This window comes from Coffea arabica, chromosome 3c (assembly GCF_036785885.1).
Source record: "Coffea arabica cultivar ET-39 chromosome 3c, Coffea Arabica ET-39 HiFi, whole genome shotgun sequence".
NCBI lineage: Eukaryota > Viridiplantae > Streptophyta > Magnoliopsida > Gentianales > Rubiaceae > Coffea > Coffea arabica.
This window is the reverse complement of record NC_092314.1, coordinates 42,057,954-42,080,063: the sequence shown is the minus strand read 5'-3', so window position 1 is coordinate 42,080,063 and position 22,110 is coordinate 42,057,954. Positions and strand designations below refer to the sequence as shown.

Below are 22,110 nucleotides of genomic sequence, written 5' to 3'. Positions count from 1 at the left end.
TTATTACTAACATTATTACTATATTATAATATTATTAGTTCATTGTTACTGTATTAGTATTACATTAATAATAACATTAGTAATAATACTAATAGTAATAGTAATAACAATACCAGTAATATTACTAAATATCATAATAATAATAATATAATTACTTCAAAAATTTAAAACTACTAAAATTAATAATATCTAAAAACAATGAAAAAATGCAATAATAGTACTAAAAAAATAAAGAAATTGATGTTACTAAAGATTTTTCCACTCTTTCAAGTACAACCAATGAAAAAAAATAATACTAAAAAACACCGTTGTAATTAAATGAATGCCACTATAAAAGTTACCACTATAATTTTAAAAACTACTCACCTGTTAAAAGTTACCACTAAACTAACTATCTAATATTTAAAAACATCGACCTGGCGCCTGCGCATTGTTCGGGATATTTCCTTTGCTAGAATACACAAATAGGTCAATACCAGTGCCCTCAAAAAGGCATTTAATGATGCAACAAAAAATGTCAAAAATTTTCTTTAAAAAAATTATCATGAAATTCAAAATTCAAATTTAGTAAATTATTGATTTCCCATTTCCCAACCAATTCTCATTTCCAGGAATGCTCTGAGGGTTGGCATTTTTAGCATCGAGGAGAAGATGACGAGGGCATATACTTGGGACAGTAATAGTGATCTCTTGGGATTTTGATGGCCAGGATTTGGGGTTCTGTAAAAAGAATTAAGCAAATTAAGAAGAACACAAAGAAATAATGAAGAAAAACTCCACTAGTTTCAAGTACTAGAATTGAAGTTGTATCTTGAGAACAATCGACTACAAAAGCTTTATCTTGATCCTTAATCGACTATTAAGTTAAACTAGACTTGGAAAGGAAATTGCTAACTAAAAGACTATCACTAAAGCACGAGAAAACAAAATTAAATTGTTATTTTCATCAGGAAAATTCATGGTCTCTCTCTTGTGATTGTCTCTTCACTTTCTATAATCGTGATCCTCAAAATTTTCCTCTATTTTTTTTTTTTTTTATGAAAACTTTCCTCTAAGTTATCAAACTTCTTGAGTTAGCCAATTCATGACTTCCTACTTATCCCCAAAAACAAAAAAAAAAAAAAAAAAAAAAGCCAATTCATGACTTATTCTTTTAATCTCTATCCGCTTATGATCGTCCATCAGACTTTGTTATTTCTTAGGGCCTGTTGTTTGGATATGATTATTATAGGGCCCAACAAATAATTTTGCTCAACGTTCTTAAAAAAATAGCAACATGCATACCTTGTGTGGCTTAGCAACCATACATCAGGCGAGATTCTTTGTCCATTATATCGGTCTATTTTTCCTGTCTAATGTAAAATTACGCAGTTTCACTTATTAATACTGTTAATGTGTCACATAATATTGAATGCATATTTAGGGGGTGTTTGTTAAATGGGTTTCAAATTTAATTTTGCATGGATGGCCTATTTTCTGAATCAACATAATTGCACGTAACTGAAACTCTAACAAATTCAAAAATCCCATCTTCAAATGCTTGCCTAATCTCATTTGAATCATGCAGCGTGAAATTTCAAAGTAGAAGACTATGGGTACAATTAGGATATTATTGAATTTGAAACACATTTACCAAACATCCCTTAAATATGTACTTAATGTTATGTGCCACATCAACAATATTAATAAGTGGAACTTTGTAGAATTCAGCATTTGGTACGAGTGCTGCTTCTAGAACAAAAAGACTCAAATCTGGGAAATATGAGTGACAATCTGAAAATGAGTTTCTTCATAAATGTTTTAGTACTAGGAATTTTGTTCTCAGTGGGTACGCATTGTGTGTATTTTTCTGACTTGTGTGTCTCAACATACTTTGACCTCATAAGAAAAACAGCCAACTCTGAAAGTTGAGCACATGGTTTATCTACTTTAGCAGTGATTGTATTACTTGCTTGTATCGTTTTAAAACTATTGCTATTGATTGTCACGGCATCTCCTTCGCAGTTTTAGGGCAAATTACAACTTATCCCACCATGGTTTAGTGTTTTATTACATAACCTTCCTATAATTTTAAAAATTATACATAACCCCATCATAGTTTGAATTAAAGTATCAAAGTGACGGAATTTGCAATTCATAACAAAATCAACTAAAATGTCAAAAATACACCTATATAAAATTAAAAATTATTTATTTACCATAGGGGTTATATATATATATATTGAAAGTCATAAGGGAGTTATATGATAAAACACTAAAATATAAGGAGGTTATATGATAAAATCTAAAATCATATGGGATTCGAGTGTCATGCATATTATGTTTATATATTTTGGTCACTTAAACCATTTCAGTTTTTAAACAAGGGTAATTTCGATATTGTCATAGGTTCCGTTACGGATCATCATTTCTATTACTTTGACACTTTAATCCAAATTATGAAGAGGTTATATATAGTTTTTAAAACTAGAGGGGGTTATGTGAAAATTAGCTATACTATAGGGGGAAAAAGTGTAATTTGCCGTAAGTTTTATTTGTATGTGCCCACACAATTGTTTAATTGTGAATATGTACCCAATGAGAAATTATACAAACTTAGTGTTATGACAAACATGCTAAGAAGCCACTTCTAGATCGAGCGTGTATAATTTTCAAGTGTATTGGGGCTCAGTATTGTGTTCAGTGGCTGTCAAGGAGGCTAAAAAAATGTTGAGTGAATATGTTGAGTGTAAAGGCTAAAAAAATAATGCAATCCTTGAAGTCGAAAGGGGAAAAATCGAAAAATGTAAAGGGGGGAGAATTGTAAGAGCCATAACTGATACTCAAACAATAACTTAGTAGCATACCCATGTTATTGGCCGTTTCATTAGGATGTAAATAGTGTTTTATTGCTGGTAGAGAAACTGTTTCAAACGATTAAACTTCAAATATAGGAGAGCAAGTGTTGATATAATTATAAGTGTTTCAAACAATTGAAATAGAATTATATTGCAATTATTGAGATTATCAGCAACGTGGCTCTATTTTAATTACATAATAACCCCATTTCAGTAATTGCACAAAAACACACGCTTATATGAATTGGACAATATGCACAAATGATCGCCAAATAAACTCACATTCGACAAATACCCAGATGTGTCTATAAATATAAGTTTTAAATGTACAAATATGGGGCTTTTAATGTAAAAACACCCTAAACACATGTTACAATTAGTTGTACCAAAAGCTTGAAAAAAGCAATATATTTTTTAAATTTCTAAAATGCCCCCACCCATGCAGTTGAAATTCAACTCCCTCTTTGACCAAAACAAATTTTATATAGTATAAGGATACATCATTAGTCAAATAGCAAAGGATTTCATTTTAACTTTTCCATTTCTTCTTTGTCACTTGCATTTGCGGAAACAAGGCTCTCCACATAGATGGTTGCACCTGAGCAATATTCCTTGTTCATAACCTTGGGGTAACTCAACGAAATCCACAATGGCATGGGATTGCGAGGACAGAAACTTGGAAAATGAAGAACCTTAGTCCAGGGCTCTTTCATTTCATACTCCTTTAACAGCCATAAATCCGGCTAATTGCTTAGAATATATGTAAAAAAAAAAAAAAAAAAAACATCGCACAAATGTATCTCTGACACACACCATTTCGCATTCTATATCTGCCGTGCTGACTAGGCATGGCTGCAGAACGAATTGTCAGAAACTCTACAAAAATGTCAGCGGGTCAGCGACCCACAATTTTTTTTTAATTAGCCTATCCCCAGCCGTGCTGACTGAGCACGGCTGGGGACAGGTGGCAAAAAAAAAGGGCCAGCAAATGGGATGTATTTTGGGACATGAATTTTGTAGCAAAAGTGAAACGGAAGGCCATACAAATTCACTGCACTAGCTGCCCTTTTTCTTTCTTTCACTCTTTTCTTTGCTCTTTATTTCTTGGAAGAGATATCTAAACGATTTTATTGCACTAATCCTAATCAAAGATTTTGGTTTTATAACTTAAAGATTTTGCTGTGGAGTCTTATAACACTTAAGTTAGGAACTCAAGACAATTGTATAATGTAAATGTTAATATAGGTAATTATACATTTACATACATTTCAGTGATTAAAATTTAGCTTTGAATACCAGTTAGTCACAAATGTATCTAATTACTAGCAAAAATTAAAAAAATGTATATCAATTTTACATATATGGATTCTTATTCATGAATTTTGTCCTGTATATACTGCATTTAATTTACATATAAATATTCATATATTAGCTTACACATGTTGTTCGTCAAAAAATTTGAGCAAGCATTGAATTTTCATTGTACATAGAATTATATTAATTTGCAGTTTGAAAAATATAATAATCTTTCATTTCCACTTTGAAAATTTGATCTTCCTAACTTAAGTGTTATAAGACTCCACAGCAAAATCTTTAAGTTATAAAATCAAAATCTTTGATTAGGATTAGTGCAATAAAATCGTTTAGATATCTCTTCCAAGAAATAAAGAGCAAAGAAAAGAGTGAAAGAAAGAAAGAGGGCAGCTAGTGCAGTGAATTTGTATGGCCTTTCGTTTCAATTTTGCTACAAAATTCATGTCCCCAAATGCATCCCATTTGCTGGCCCTTTTTTTTTGCCGCCTGTCCCTAACCCTGCCCAGTCAGCACGGCTGGGGACAAGCTAATTAAAGAAAAAATTGTGGGCCGCTATCCACTGACATTTTTGCAGAATTTCTAACAATTCGTTCTGCGGCCGTGTCCAATCAGCGCGGTAGGTATAAAATGAGAAATGGTGTGTATCAGAGATACATTTGTGCGATATTTTTTTTTTGTTACATATATTCTAAGCAATTAGCCCATAAATCCAGAGTACCTGAATTGTGAAACTCATAAGTCATACAAAGGCATCTTCCCAATGCTTCTAGCGTTGGACTCCAAGCTCCTTCTCCCCTAGTCGGAAGCTTCACTTTTCTGTACTCTGCTTCAATCAAATCAAAAGAAATAATCCCCGTGTCCTTGTCACCACTATATCCAGCCCAATGGAGCTTTCCATTAACATATTTTCCCCAACTATCGAAAGGCAAAAGACCCGGAAAATCATCAATCCTCCTCCAAGTATCAGTCTTCATACTGTAAACCTTGGTCTCAATCTTCGCAAGATCAAGAGCGTGAGAAATGTCTACCACATTATAGTCATCATTAGTCGCGTCATACCCAAAGCCGTACATTGTGTAGCTGTGCTGCATCCTTGTAAAATCCGAAATCATAGGTTGGGATTTTATCATTTATTTTATTATTAATTTCTCTTATTACTTGATTCGATATGAATTAATTATTGGATTCTACTCACTTTTAGTATTTTATATTTATTTTAGGGAATAGAACGAAAATATAATAACAAGTGCTAATTTGACAGAAAAGAAATTCAAAGGATAAAGCTTGTCCCAGGGGTATTTTTGAAAAAGAAGACGTTACGCTCATTTTGATAATTCCTGCAAAGGCAAGGATAGACGGAGGGTTTGGGTGTTCTTTTTCCCTTGGAGGGCCGCCGCACAGAGCATCGAAAAAAAGGGACTTAGATAGGAATTAGATAGACATAAGAGGTAGCAGAGGATTTCGGTCTCCGTTAGCTTAGTTTTTCTTTGACTTTTCCTTTGGATCTTTTTTTTTTGGTTGTTTTCATTCTTACGCATGTCAGGCAGAGATGGAACAACTTTGACTTTTCCGTTTTCCATCCTTGTGTAGCCTTCTTCTCGAATGCCCGGACAATTAGGAATCATAGAATCAATTGCAGTAGCTTTGCTATCTTTTCAAATATTCGAACAAATTGAATTAGGGGTTGGGTTGGTAGTTATAAGTCTCCTGTGGGACTTCAAGAGATACCGGCTTTTGGGGTTCTCTCGGGGTTTAGGTTTGTAAAAAGTGACGTAAGTCCTTTGGGCTTGGAAGAAAGAAAAAAAAAAACAAATTGAATTCTCCCAATTACAGAGACAATAATGGCAGCTGACATTTGCTTCAATCTTGTATGGATTTTTTGCATCAAATATGAACTAATTTCTTTACGCTAGTCAAGGAACAACGGAGGTTTTGGTTTGTCTAAAAATTGTGAGATCAATTTAATTTTATCTTTTTCTTTTATTTATGGATATTTGCATATTCCCTAATTACAGTGTTTGTGATTGTTCAATTAATTGATTGCTTTGGATCCGGATAATTAGTTAACTTGATAATCTATTGTCAATTAGGGCATTAAATCCATAATTGTTTAATTGCTTTGAAATAACGATAATTGGCATGATTAGATTTGTGTCAGGGGGAGTCGCGTCATACCCAAAGCCGTACATTGTGTAGCTGTGCTGCATCCTTGTAAAACCCGTAACAAGCAGTTTCTTGGATTTTCTGGTAGATGGGTTCCATTAGAGGTGTCAAAATGGGTAAATTTGGGTGAGTTTGAGTTGGAAAAAATGAGTAATGGATATAAGTGAGTCAACTCATTTATACCCATTTAATTAGATGAGTATAAATGGATAAGTCAAAAAATGAATTGAGTAACTCAATTACCCATTTATAACCCATTTATTTTAACTTTTGTAAATTCATTTAAATTTATTTTTACAAACTAAGTTATCAATTTATACCATCCTTTGCACCTATCATTAGTTTTAAATATTTACTTATAATGCTCAATAAGCCTAATTATCAATTTTTTCTCATCCGTACTCTATGTCGCAAAATTACATACTATTTAATAATTAACCAACAAGAATATAAAAATTTGAACTAAGTATTATAAAAGTTAACATAAAAATTTAATTCAAAAATTTTGAACCTTCAGCATTTTTTGTGTGTAAATTTAAATTTTCATTTTGGAAAAGTAAGAAAAGAGGTTAAAACTTGTCATAAATTGGTAATGCTGAAAAATGAGTAAGTTAACAAATTAAGAGAAAATAAAATGATAAAATAAAGTCAACAAATAATAATAATAATAATGAAACAAAAGTAATTAACATCATGACAAAATAAAAATTTTGAAAAAAAAGTGGATGGAGGAAGAGAGGAGCTTTGGGAGAAGACAATTCTAAATGCGTTAATTGAGTTTGATGGGTTACTCAATAATACCCATTTATTAACCAGTGCCAATCTATCTCTACATGTTTAGTTCAATCATTTTGAATTGAATTATGACAAATGTCGATGGCAATTTTATTATCACAAAACAAATTCATTTCGCGGAAGTTGAAGCACGACTAATATTGGCAGTAACTTTTTAAGTCAAAGAAATTCACGCACCCGTTTAATTATTCCTATAAACTCAGCTTATGCACCGGACAAAATCACCACCTCGTGTTTCTTGCTTGTGTGACTAAGTTGCCACCGGCAAATGTAAATGTAAAGTAGCCTAAAGTTGATTTTCGATGGAAGGGTCTCCTGTCTAATTGGTAGGGTCACCCTGTAAGAAAGCATTTTTCACTGAGTTGACTGTTGACTAAATCAAAGTACATTCATCACAAATTATATTATTGATTGCATATGAACGCTCCCGCGTGAATGGTCCAGCGGCAGCGGCTCTCACAAATGAATCTTGAGGTCATAAGTTCGAGTCTTCGCTCCACTAGATTTCTCCGCGCATTTAACATGTTCGGACCGGATTGAGGCGTCGGATCCGGATCGCAAGGAATTAGTCAGGCCCCGTAAGAATCGACCCGGACACTCCTTAATAAAAAAAAAAAAAAGATTGCATATGAACTTTGAGCATAATTTAATACTAGTTGATTGCATTTGAACTCTGAGCATAATTTAATCAGTTGCTGCTTTTTGAAATTATTTTCATCAACATACTTTATACTAACTTGCTCACGCGCTACGGCCAACACCTACCTAATAATCTGAACACATATTATTTTCTGAATGTGGGTGGCTGATATTGATAATAGCATGTACGTTATAGTTCCTTCTGTTTTGGAATGAACAGAGAATATATGCAAGTAGGGACAATATTTTAGTACAGAAATACGAAAGTTTTTGATCAGAGAGATTATTGATCTATAGTAGAAAATTTTGGAGATGATGGCGTCTGCCGGTGGTGCTGGTTCTTCAAGCTTGGATCGCCTTGATTCTGCACTGAAAGGCATAAAGCATAGCTCGATCGTCCTAGCAAAAGTCACAGATGATTGGGAATTTTTGAGAAAAGTTTGGAGATCTGCTCGGAAGGGGATTTATGCCGAGAAGAAGAATATGCACATCTGCCTCAAGATTGAAGCTACAGCTGAGGAGATTGTCCAGGAAATTATTCGTTTCCGTGAAAAAAACATGGTGGATGATCACCGTGTAAACGATGTAGAATTCCTAAACGAATTAGCCCTTGATTGTGGGGAAAGAACCAAGCTTTTGATTGATGAAATTGGAGAAGCTCTTGACCATTTGTACTTGATGTGGTCAAGAGGCGGAGGCAGAGGCGGCGGCGGCAGCGGCGGCTGCAGCAGCTCATTTGTACTTGATCTCGACTTCTGCAAATATTTACTACTACATGTACGATTAACTGTGTCCGCAATCGGCCATATGGCAGCTAAGCACTGGGGTTGTGAAGATTCTAGTGTAAAGATCCATTTCCGTTCCTTGTATCATTGTATAAGCTACATAGATTATTACCTTGTTCCATCATTTGATGCCCGCAAATTCTTGAGATTTGGAGGAACAACAGATGACGTGCTGCAGCATACTTATCATCGTTATGATGCTCGTGGACTGCCTAGCTTTGATGCTTGCGTTGGCCATGTTTTATCCCTGGTCCTACAAATTGCAAACCGGTGTAGCGATTACTGGTTAAATTGCAAGGCCGGTCGAATCCAAGTGATGAAAGGAGAACTGATTGAGTTCCTGGTCAATTTGTACCGTGAAATTCATCCTAGTAATCCCAAATTCATGCGTTTTCTTCTCGATTTCCTTATGGCTCGCTCCACTGAGAAGGCTGCGTTGGCGAATTTTCTGGAGAGTTTTTGCCACTATCTCTTCTTGGGTGAATATGGACATTTTCGAGCAGAGGTGTTCCCCCTATTACAGCTTTTTCTCTGCACCACTTCTATACTAGATGATGAGGACGCAGCACCAATTTTCATTCCAGAACTTCATGCTGTGCTAGTTGAGATGGCATCTATATTCGAGTCAACTGGCCGTGTGCTAGTAGAGGTGGCATCTCTTGGTTCTGAGTTACTTTCAAAAATTTGTCTTCTCGAGACAGAGCTTTTCCTTGTGGTGCAAATCCACAGCATGAAAAACAATACAAACGCTTCTTCCTTTTCCTTCAGTATGCTTCCTGGTTTTGAAGATGTCATGGACAAATGTAGACAAATCCCCGAAAGACTGCGGAGATATTCCGAGAAGTTGCCCATAAAAGCAAGATCGGATTGGAAAAAGTTGTTGGCACTGATTGAATCAACATTCGAGGAGGAAAAATCTCTTTATAAGTCATCTATGCTCACGGAAATCACAGCGTCCACGCTGACAAACTCACTTATGCTACTTCGTTCTAAGATTGTGATATTCGAGGGAGAGTCATTTCTGATGGAGCCATTACTTCCGAAGAGCAGGAATGATGATAGGCTTACGGTTCGTGAAAAAGATCTCCTTGAACTCTTCCTTCAGAGGGTTGAGTATATCAGGCAAATTCCCTCAGATGAGATAATTAAGGTCAGAGAGGACGTATTAGGAGCAATTGGAGAATCTGTTAGGAGACTGACATGTTTCTCTTACTATTTCCTTGACACACGAGATGAAATGACCAGCCTTTCTTTTTCTGAGCTGTTAGATAAGGAGACGCATTTGATCAAGGCGAAGATCACAGATATTATTCCTAAATTTCCAAGGTTTGATTTCCCCAAGACTTCCAGTCTGAATTTCATTGATTTGCTGTGGAGAAACCTTGGGGATCTGCTGATATATAATCCTGCATCAACTGCATTGGCGAAGCACCACATGGAAGAGATTCAAACACATCTCCAATCGTTGAGGTCTTTTCTCGAGAATGTTTCACAGTTGCACATCAAGGAGAATCCAGAGCTAGAAGATCTCGTTAATCGAGTCATTGATGCGGCATATAAAGCGGAGTACATAATTGATTCAATTGAGGTTGATGCTCAATGGCAGGACTACTTCTGGTTGGACAATGTGCTGGAGGAGTTAAGACTTCTTAGTGAGAACGCCGGGGGAATTCATTTGACTACCCCTGATGCGGAAGTCCAAGATTCCAAGAATGTCACCCAGGTTTCATTTGACAGGTTATCGAGAAAGAGTACACCAGCTATTGACGAAATTGTGGTGGATCTCAGCAATAGAGAAAACGAAATTCGCAACCAGCTTATTAGAGGATCCTCAAAGCTGGATATTGTTTTTATTGATGGAATGCCTGGTTTAGGCAAGACAACATTGGCGAGGAAGGTGTACAGCAGTCTTAGTGTCGCGAGTCACTTCCATCTTCGCGCATGGTGCACTGTTTCCCAAGAATATGAGAAAGGGAGATTATTGCTGGAAATTCTAGCGGGGATTCAGGGGCTCACGGAAGAGATTCGCCAAATGAGGGATGAAGAACTCAAAGATAAATTGCGCAAGTCGCTACTGAAAAACAAGTATCTCATAGTTATCGATGACATTTGGGATGTTGGATCGTGGAATGACTTGAAAAACTCATTCCCAGATGATGCAAATGGAAGTAGAATTCTGTTCACCAGTCGCCTCCGTAGAGTGGCCATGGAAATTAAACCAGAAAGTAATCCACTTTCTCTTAGCCTTTTTTCTCATGAGGAAAGTTGGCAGCTGTTAGAAAAGAAGGTATTCAAGGAAGAATGTTGCCCCGATGAGCTGTTGGGAATCGGAAAGGAAATTGCTTATCACTGTCAAGGATTGCCTCTTGCTGTTGTTGCTGTTGCTGGTATACTAAAAACAACAGGAAAAAGCCAAAGTTCATGGAAAAGAATAGCAGATACCTTGAGCTCACATATAATTGATAATCCAGAAGCTCGGTGCAAAGAAGTCATAGATCTCAGCTACAAACACTTGCCAGAATATCTTAAATCATGCTTTCTGTATTTGGGAGTTCTTAATGAAGACAGAGATATTCTTGTCAGCAAGTTGATACGGTTTTGGATAGCAGAAGGTTTCGTACCAGAAACTAAGAAGAAGGGCTTTGAAGATGTTGCAGAGGCTTTCTTGATGGACCTGATTGACAGAAGCTTGGTGATAATCTCCAAAAGAAGATCCAACGGCAAGGTTAGAGCATGTCGCCTCCATGATCTTGTCCTTGATTTCTGCAAGTCTAAAACCAAGGATGAGAACTTCTTTCAGCTGGTAACCAGGTCTGACAATCCATACACTTCTTTTCCTAGTACAGATTATGGTTTCGAATTTGATTTTTACCATCATTCATCTGCTGCATCATTTGCATCCTATCGGTTGGCTATATATTTGAAGCGAATCCACTTTGTTGAATCAAAACCTTCTGGCTTGGCCACCCGTTCTTTGGTGTTCTTTGCGTCTAGAGATTCTAAACCAGAACGGCCTTATGAAGTCTCATTCATTTGTCACAACTTCAAATTGCTTAGGGTCTTGGATTTTGAATGCTTCAATTTGGGTATTTCACTTCCTATAGAAATTGGAATTCTGGTACAATTGAGATATTTAGCAGTTGGAGGCTATTTGAAGTCCATTCCACAGTCGATAGCCGACCTCAGGAAACTGAAAACTCTAATTGTTAAGGGATTAAGTGGTAAGATCACCTTACCAAATACCATCTGGCGCATCACAAGTTTAAGGCATCTTCATGTCAATCTCCATGTTGCTTTCGACTCAGATGCTGAAGAGCTTGGTGATAGCTTTATATTAGAAAATTTGGTCAGTTTTTCCTGCCCATCTCTTTCTTGTGGTGAAGATGCAGAAAGGATTATAAAGAGGCTTCCAAATCTTTGCAAACTGAGTTGCATATTCTATGAATCACCAGATTCTTCCATGAACTGCAATCATTTTCCGAGATTGAACTGTCTCACTCATTTGGAGTCACTCAAGATATTCTACTATGGAAGCCCTCTTAACAATGGCGAGTTCAGCCTCCCTTTGAATCTAAAGAAACTGACTTTATCAAACTTTCGCCTTCCATGGAGTCATATCTCCACAATTGGGAGACTACCAAACCTAAAAGTTCTCAAGTTACTTTCTGGTGCCTTTGAGGGGAAGATATGGGACGTGGAAGAAGAGTTTCAGAATCTTAAGTTCTTGAGATTAGACAATTTGAACATTGCTCAATGGAATGCCTCTTGTGATGATTTTCCCAAGCTTGAAAGACTTGTCTTACAAAATTGCAAAGACCTTGAAGAAATTCCAGAGGACTTTGGAAACATATATACATTGGGAATGATTGAAGTGCATTGGTGTGGAAGATCTGCAGAAGAATCTGCAAAGAAGATTGAAGAAGAATATGGAGATATTGAAGTCCTTATTAGGAGTTCAAATTTGAGATCATGAGCACAATTTGGATCACATACTTGTAAGTCTATTTAATGAATTTCTAGCTACTTATACAATTGCTCCATTTTTGGATGATATCTGTTGTATTTCTATTTGGTTCAAGACATATAGCTAGTTGAAAACTACTTAATCTGCTATTTCATAAATTGCAAAGCTATGTAAATTCTGGAAAGGCATTTGTTGTCCTCTTGAAACTCACTGCACGTTGTTGTCTTCCAAATAATCCAGAAGCTTGGTGCAAAGAAGTCACAGATCTCAGCTACAAACACTTGCCGGCATATTTTAAGTCATGCTTTCTGTATTTGGGAGTTCTTAATGAAGACAAAGATATTCTTGTCAGCAAGTTGATGCGGCTTTGGGTCGCGGAAGGTTTCATACCAGACACCAAGAAGCGCTTTGACGATTTAGCCAAGGCTTTCTTGATGGATCTAATTGACAGAAGCTTGGTGATAATCTCCAAAAGAAGATCCAATGGCAAGGTTAGAGCATGTCACCTCCATGATCTTGTCCTTGATTTCTGTAAGTCTAAAACCGAGGATGAGAATTCTTTCAGCCGATAGCCAGGTCTGACAATCCATAAGCTTATTTTACTACCATAGATTATGATTTCAAATTTGATTTTTACTGTCATTCATCTCCTGTATCATTTGCATCCTCTAGGTTGGCTATATCTTTGAAGCGAAACCACTTTGTTGAATCAAAACCTTCTGGCTTGGCCACCCGTTCTTTGGTGTTCTTTGCATCAACAGATTCCGAACCTACATGCCCTTATGACATTTCATTCATTTGGCACATCTTCAAATTACTTAGGGTGTTGGATTTTGAATGCATTAATTTGGGTGTTTCTTTTCCTGTTGAAATCGGACTGCTTCTCTTCTTGAGATATTTAGCAGTTGGACGCTACATGCGATCTATTCCACATTCGATGGCCAACCTCAGGAAATTAGAAACTCTTGTTGTGAAGGGATTGCGTGGTAAGATCATCTTACCAAATATTATCTGGTGCATGACTTGTTTTAGGCATCTTCATGTCAATGTTCATGTTGCATTCGACTCAGATGTTGAAGAACTTGTTGATAGCTCTGCAAATTTGGTCAGCTTTTCCTGCCCATCTCTTTCTTGTGGTGAGGATGCAGAAAGGATAATCAAGAGGCTTCCAAATCTTTGCAAATTAAGTTGCATATTCTATGAATCACAAGATTCTTCCACCAGTTACAATCGGTTTCCAAGGTTGAAGTTTCTGTCTCATTTGGAGTCCCTCAAGATCTTTTACTACGGGAACCCTCTTCACAATGCCGAGTTCAATCTGCCATTGAGTTTGAAGGAATTGACTTTATCACGCTTCTGCTTACCATGGACTCATATCTCTGCAATTAGCAGTCTACCAAACTTGGAAGTTCTCAAGTTACTTTCTGGTGCCTTTATGGGGCGAACATGGGACATGATGGAAGACGAGTTCCAAAAACTCAAGTTCTTGAGCTTAGAGACTCTGGATATCGCCGAATGGAATGCCTCTTATGACCATCTCCCCAGACTTGAGAGACTTGTCCTGCAACATTGCAAAGACCTTGAGAAAATCCCGGAAGATCTTTCTGACATAACTTCATTGGAAACAATTGAAGTGCATTGGTGTGGACAATCTGTGGAAGAGTCGGCAATTGAGATTGGGAAAGCAACCGGGGAGATAAAAGTCCTCATCAGGAGTTCAAATTTGAGGTCATAAGCATTACTTGAATCACACTACTGTATTCTTCCACTCACTTCTAAGTCCACTGATGAATTTCCAGCTACTTATCCAATAGCCCGATTCAATACTGTTAATTGCTAATTCAGGAACTGAACACTCGTAACTTCTTTGTCTAGTACTTTTTGGTGTAATAAATTATGTTTGAATCTAGTCCGTGAGAGCATTTCTTTGCCTTGTTCTAGGTTGAATTTGTGAAAACTCCTGATTTATATATCCCGGGGTATTGGTGCTCAACGAAAGAATGCTGAAGTCTATACTTTGAAGGATCAGCTGGAACTTCAGAGGATTTCTTTCACCACAAGCAAGACGCTGATGCCAAGCTTTGCCTTACATGGGAACTTTCTACTTTTATATTAAATATTATGTTTGTTAGATAATGTACCAACTAATGTAACAATGTGTCTGAATTTGATTGCTAAGTGGCATTTTAGTGTTTCGTTTTTTGTCTAATGGTACTGAGCTGTGCCAACTTGTCATCTCATACAGTTGGTTGTTTTCTGCTGAACCCATGATGAACTCTACGAAGCAGGGAGCTACTAAATGTTTTATGAATGCTTGTTTGGTAATACTAAAACGCAATTGCTTCTTGTTACCAATGGCTTTGTGTTTGATCTTACTCATTAGGAAGCTCATTCTGTATATATATTTTTAATTATTATTTTCAATCGCGTTCATCATGCTGGTCTACCAGGCTTGGGAGTTCTCAAGCCACATTCTGATGCCTTGGAGGGGCAGCTATGGGATGAGGAAGAAGAGCACCAAACAGTCAAAGTTCTTGAGCTTAGGAAATCTGAACATTGCCCAGAGGATCTCAACAAGCTTGAAAGACTTGCGTCAGGAAATTCCAAATACCAGGAAATTCCTGAGGATTTTCCAAACATATCTGAATTGGGGATGATTCAAGTGCATCGGTGTGAAGAATCTGCAGAAAAGTGAGCAACTAAGATTGTGGAAGAAAAGGACTATATCAAAGTCCTTATAAGGACTCTGCATTCGTAAGTCTATTTGATCAATTTAGAGCAACTTATCCATTTCCTCAATTCATTTCTGAGATTATATATATATATATATATATATGGACATATGACTTGCTCAAATATATGGGATTATCATCATCGATCAGATCCATCAATTTACTACTCAAGCAATGCAGAAGCTTGACTGGCTGCACTTTTTTCTACTATTCAGTAACAGAGACTGCAGCTAAAGATAACCATTTCCCCAGAGCCTTTTTTTTTTGGAGGAGTATTTCCCCAGAGTTTCAATGACCATTGTTTATGTAACATAGGAATTGTTTTGTTCCTAAAATTATACATAAATTTAACTTCTCTTTGAGCTGAGGTCTCTATACCTTGAAGACTCAGCTGGAACTTAACAGGTTTTCGTTCACCACATGCAAGAAGTTGATGCATGTTTTGGAACCTTCTAATTGTATATTCCAGAGTTTGTTTTTGACCCAATGTATCAATCTGACTATGATTGCTAATTGGCATTTTGCTTTTGCCTTTTATAGTTATTGACCTGTGACGACTTCTTGTGTCAAACTGTGGGATGTTTTAGGCTGAATCCATGATGAATTGAGAAAACTGGGAGCTACTAGATGTATTAGCTATGGCTGGTTGATGAAGATGAAATGCAATTGGTTGTGATTTCGAAAACATGAGGGGTGCTTGGTGTGATTAGAAGAAACCTCAGGGAGGTTTCTTATGAAAAGAATTTACACGTCCCAGTAAATGTAACAATCCAACATTATACATATAAAAGATAATTCATATCCGGACCAAAATTGAATATGAGTGAAGTGCTTTATTGGGGAATTGGGAGATGAATCACTGTTTCAGAATTTAAACTTTTAAGCTAAAATAAGTTGATTGAATTAGTAAAGGCAGACATTCTAGCGGACATGTTATTTTAGGGTGCGGCATTATTTGTGGTTGTAATTGAAGTCGAAACCAAATAATTTTTTAGTCGGCATGGTAAAGGTAGGCTTTTAAAATGTTTTGGTGGTTCTTTTGTATAGCATTCCCCAGTCAGTTATTTTGCTGGGGTTAGTATAGATTAAGAAAAGAAAATTATTCGGCAATTTTGCTGGGTTAGTATGGATCTGATAACAAGATAACTTTGGGTCTAATATCTGGCCCAACATTTCTGACACCAAATACTAATCAAATTTTTTATAAAATTCAAAACTTATTTAATAACGGAGATAAAAAAGATAAAAGATTTTTTTTTCTGAGACCTAGATTATTTGGTAGGGGTGTTAAATAGGTGGACCGTGAGGTTTGTGATTCGACTTTCAAATCTTCCCCTTTTACTCTTTTTTCTGACAAGTTTTGGAGTCTCTCCTTGTAAAAAAAAAATGTAAAATATTTTCTAAACAAAAATTATTATGAAACTCAAAATTTAGTCTGGTAAATTGATGATTTCTGGACCAATTTTCACGTCTAGGAATGCCCTAGGGTTAGCAATTTTAGCATCTAGAAAAAGATTACGATGGCATATACAGTGATATGTTGGGATTTTGATGGCAAGGTTTTGAGGTTCTATGATTGCGTTTCGATTGAGAAATTAAATGAAGTATTTAAGATCATATCAAATTCCTCTAGTTGTTTAGATTACCTAAGAGGTACTTAGACTTATCAATCACCAATTATTCTAGTATCTAAAATACATTTAGATAATTGATGGATTACAAGCCCAAATCCCTCTTAAACAATGCAAACAATTTAAGCAGTTCGAGTAGATTTTAAAGCATTCGTCAGATTTTTCAATCCAAGCAAAGCCTAATAAGATTCGAAATGTAAATGGTGTCTGCAAATGGAGAAATTCTAGTGTCATAGAAGAACAAAGAATTGTTCGGAGACCTAGGAATATTTAGCTGTACTAATCATTGTTGAACAAAGACGAGCAAAGTTTTCCTCCAAGTCAAAATTTACTTTGAACACTTATCTTTTCGTCCAACATTTTTGCTAGCCCGTTGAATTGAGCTTAATTCCTACATAAAACAATGCAAATTCTAACATTTTCATTTGAAAAAGAGCCAAACACGACAGAGAGAAATGCCGAACACTAGGGCCCTCTCTCTTTGTAGCCATGCTCAAATTTCTGAGCCTTTTGTTTTCAAGTCAAAAAGCTGTTACGATGTGTTCCATTTTCCCCCACTTTTAGAGTCATTTGATTGTGCTTTTGACTGCTTTTTGGCCGAAAGATCGGTTGATTTGAGGAATATAGCTTATAGTAATGGAGATGGCTTTCTCAATAGGATCACTTGAATTATTCTCTTCAATAGATTATATGACACTCCACAACCTTTCGTAATTATTGTCTAATTTTTATGTCCAAATTCTGCTAAAGTAGATATTCTTGTTCCCACTCTAGTGTAGAGAAAAGCATGTAGATTTTTATTAAATTGCCCTCTTGAGTAGTAAAAGAATTTCAACGAAAACTGATTCTTTATGACTATGTTTTCTAGTCTGGAATTAAAGTGTAGATGTCGAAAATCCTGAAAGTGAAAAAGATTATATGAAATTTAGAGTTCACTACTTTGGTTATGTAATTAATCCTTAATAGCGGTCCTTCATAGTAGTAAAAATGGTTACAAATCCACACTGGCCTCTGATCAATGCTGTCATGAAGAAGAGTAAATCATCTTGGTGATGAGGAATGATCAGTTACAATAACTGAAGGAGAAAGGAGAGATCGATGGTTTACAAGTAATGCAGCAGATAACAACCTTAAACTCTTCTTATATATTATGATTATTAAGCAAAACTAAGCTTTGAACATATACACTGATTTCACAAGGTCCCAAATAAGGATTTATGTTTTGGATTGTATACTGCGAAACTCTTTCCAGAATTAAATAACATTTCTCCACCCATTCGACTCAAAGAAGGGTTGGCAATCTGTTAATGGTGATCCATATCAGGTAATCTTTTGGACTTTCTGATCGCAGGATTCCACAAATAAAAAGACTCATTCGATGCCTGAAAAAAAAAAAAAAAACCAACCCATCGGAGTGTAATGGAGTCAACAGAAGCAACACGAGTGAGGAGCAGCTGGAAAGAAGGCGTGAAGGAGAAAGTGAGGAAGGCGTGAGAAGTCTGTGAAGACAGAAAGAGACGTGAATCTAGAAGCACGCCTTTCCTGGGTTCGCGTTTGCAATCGCCTCTGTTGGGGGCCATTTCAGCTGAGGATTCTGGAATAGACACTTGTTAGAGGCTCATTGGTCTACTTGAAAGTTAGTTAGGATAGCAATGGGATAAACCGTGGGGGTCATGTAATAGTTAGGGACGGACTTTTTGGCAGATTTGATCTTGTACCAGAGAAGGAATATCCTCTCTGCAATTCCCCCTTTCACAAGCTTCCTTCATGTATCTTTCCCCTTCTTTTCTATTCCATATTCTTCTGTTCTCTGTTAGTTATGGAAGTTCATTAATGGAAATGAAGTTATTCCTCTAACTCTCCAGATTTTACTGTTTTATTCATTCATCATTATAATCAAGTTTGCATTATTTCTGCAATAGATCCTTCTTTTTCTGCTGCAACTCTGGTTCTGAACCACAACAGGAGCAACCCAAAATCTTTGTAGGTCTTTCCCACTTCAGGCTGCTGGGCTCCAGATAAGAATATATATCAGTTGGCTCGCCTATTAGTCCAGGTAAATCAGGGTGGAAAGAGCGCTGCTCCAAGTAAAATGTCCAAAGGTAACAGCGAGTAGTCACCCTGTGGTGTTCAAGACCGCTGTTGTTAGAGGATTTATCTAGATGGGTTCGGATGAACTTGGGGTTCGAGATCAAAGAAAGCCAAGATTTCGAAACGCACCTGAACCTCAAGGCCTGAAACTGAAAGACGAACCAACAATCTCATGGCTACATGATAAAAAGTTTACACGTTAATTAGGGTAAATCAGGAGGCTAGACAGCCTCCTTTTTTTACCCTGACAAATTGCTAAAATCACCAAAATTTCCGAACCATGGATTTATTGCCAGTATGTACATACAACTTTTTTTTCCCCACTTTTATAAGTTCTTGCAAAATTCTTTGCATTTTTTTATTTCAATATTTTTTTATGCAAAATTCGTTTTTATATATTTTTAATGCAAATGTAGTGACTTCATAAACGAAGATTGCATTTGCTGGAAAGTGGTATTAGGGTGTGTCTATATAGGTAATTCAAAACAAACTTCGTGCCAGAGTTAAATACATCTGATTTGTGTACGTATTAGTCTATCATCAAACTAATTTATTAGTAGCTTAGAATTGGATTGTACTCAATTTTAATGCAGATGCATATAGGCTTATGTCGATGGAAAATAATTAGCTACGCCATAAACAAGCTGGGATAGTGGTAAAAACCCCTGCTACCCCTGGCACGTCCAAGCCAAGGTAAGCCTTTTCTTCAGCTCAATTTCTTTCTTGACACGGGATGATTAAATTTCAACACTCAACGCTTTTTGTTGGGCAGAAAATAAAAGTTAAATAGAATGTAGAATATTGTGTTTCTTTTCTGAAAAATAAGGTATCAAGTTCATACATTTGTACAAATTGTAAATTTTTATGGACCAGTCATAGCTGCCTCTAATCCTCTGAGGATTTTAATACGCTTGTTTCCTGCGAGGGATTGAAAATGAATCAAGAAGAATTGTAGAAATGTGCCCGTTCCGATGCAAAGAAATACCAACACAAGCCACACAGAAAATCGAGTTCTATTTTTGGTAGGGATAATTTGATAAACCTCCCCTTAGGTTTTTTGCTATTTCACTTAGTTCCCTTGACATTTTAAGAATTACACTTACATCCCTTGATTTGACATTTTGGTAACCAAAACTTAAAATAGAGTGAAAAATTTAATGAATATCCTAAAATGTCCTTATCTTATAAAGTTTAATTTGTTCTTCTAAACAATTATAAAGTAATTTATCATGATTATAATAAAAAAAGAGGGTCAAGTTCTTCATACGAATATTTGTTATTTAATAATCAACTATGACAATAAATCTTTTGCTATAATAGGCTATTTTTTTTATAGAACTTTATTGGGGCATATAGATTCTTTTTTCAATAGAGAAGAAAGTCTTATCTTTTTTTTTTTTTTGTTAAAGTTTGTGGACTACTTTTTTTAATAAAAGTTTATGGACTGGCTTAGTAATAGAACTACCATAGTTTGGTGGTGATTTTGGGCCATTTGTTTTTAATTATTGTTGATTTATTCTTGATTTTGATACAAAAAAAAGAGTCACAAAAAAAATGGATGATGTTAAAAGTTATCAAAAAAATTCTGAGTTTAACGTTTGATTTGGATAGATATTAAGGATAACATTATTTAATTCTTCTACACTTCTAATCAAATATAAGAGAAATGAATAAGAAGGAAAAAGGAAAAAAATTATAAAATCCATCCTTTGCATAAACATGACAACAAGAGAGTTTTGTTAAAATATTAAGGTTAGTATTATCATTTTAAATGGGTAAAAGAGGTAGGTATAATTTTTGAAACCTTTAGGGAGCCAAGTAAAATTATCAAAAACCTCAAGGGAGGTTTCTTAAATTATCCTTTTTGGTAAGCAAAGGAGGATAGAGTACTTAAACAGCGACTGGAATATCAAGCTAACCTCTGCCAATTGAGACTACTAAACACGGAAACGACAGTCTCTTCAATTGGACCTCTTTCCAAAAATCAAAATGGGAAAAACTCATCTATAAATGTTTAACGGCTATGAAATATAATGAAAATAAGACTCATAGAATGGAAAGAATGAATACTCATTTTGCTAGAAGCATGCAATACAATTTTTTTAAAATTTTTTTCTAGCAGAAGCGATGTGGGATTTTAAAAAAAGGAAAAGAGAAGAGAATTGGAACTCAGGATCTTTAAATCCTAGAATCTCGACCTAAAAGCAGGCAACATGTTAACACATCTTTGGTGTTCATCTATCATTTAGTTTTCTAAGCCAATTAGGGCATATCTCTTGGGCATCCAAAAGGACTACCAAGCTAGAGGTTCTAAAGTCTAAACAATGACAAGAATATGCCATCAAGAGCTCTTTTACACCAACTCACTCCCCAGCAGGAGGCAAGGAACCTACTCAAAATATATTTTATTTTTAAGGAAGCTGGAGGAATTTGAATACAATATTATGTGTGGAGGCAGTGGGGTTGCTCAAAAAATTATATGGAGCATGGGATCTCTGGCTATGAAGTCAACACTTCCACAGTTCCACCAGAGAGAGAACTTTTTTGCATAATAGAAACACAAACTGATCTTGTTTCCCCCTTTAATTGTTGTAGCCAAGACTTCATTCTAAAATTAGAAGCACAAAAAAATTAAACTTCACTTATTATCTGACTAAGACGAACACAGAGATTGGAAAAACTAAAACTTTGTTTCGCAGTTAGCGATAGCGTGATGCATGACAAGGTCATAAGAAGTTTTAACCATCATATGTATTATGCACATAAGGTAGGGTAAAATTTTTCTGCTCTGTCAGTATATAATTTTTTTTTTTGACACTAGCATATTTAGATCATATCATATAACATGAATTTAAATTTGAAAGTCAAACCAAGGAAGGTACAGTAACCTAACCTAGGATTTTAACAGTTGTAACTAAGAAGCCATCAGAAATCACCCTAATTGCATCACACTGGTAAATCATTTAATTCGAAAGTAACTGTCCTATGAAGTAGCAAAAGAATTTCAATGAAAGCTTAAACTCACAATCACTACAAATCAATGGTACTTTATGAATATTTCAACGATTGGTCTTCAATCATGAACAAATAACCATGGTCATGAGCAATGAATAGTTACTGCAATTGAAGAAGAAAGGGAGAGCTCAACACTTACAAGAG

At 35.8% G+C, this 22,110-nt stretch overlaps 1 protein-coding gene across 2 annotated transcripts; it reads left to right on the top strand.

The window, feature by feature from the left end:
• Window positions 1-7,773: 7,773 nt before the first annotated feature.
• LOC113735116 (putative late blight resistance protein homolog R1B-17) lies at window positions 7,774-14,852 on the top strand. Of its 2 annotated transcripts, XM_027262074.2 has the most exons (5): window positions 7,774-12,528; window positions 12,738-13,073; window positions 13,170-13,483; window positions 13,568-14,225; window positions 14,439-14,852. In XM_027262074.2, the coding sequence occupies exon 1, from the start codon at window positions 8,061-8,063 to the stop codon at window positions 12,504-12,506; it is 4,446 nt and encodes a 1,481-aa protein (XP_027117875.1). In that variant the 5' UTR covers window positions 7,774-8,060; the 3' UTR covers window positions 12,507-12,528; window positions 12,738-13,073; window positions 13,170-13,483; window positions 13,568-14,225; window positions 14,439-14,852. The 2 variants fall into 2 exon arrangements, with proteins under 2 accessions (XP_027117875.1, XP_027117874.1); XM_027262073.2 differs by having other exon boundaries at window positions 13,170-14,225.
• Window positions 14,853-22,110: the final 7,258 nt, after the last annotated feature.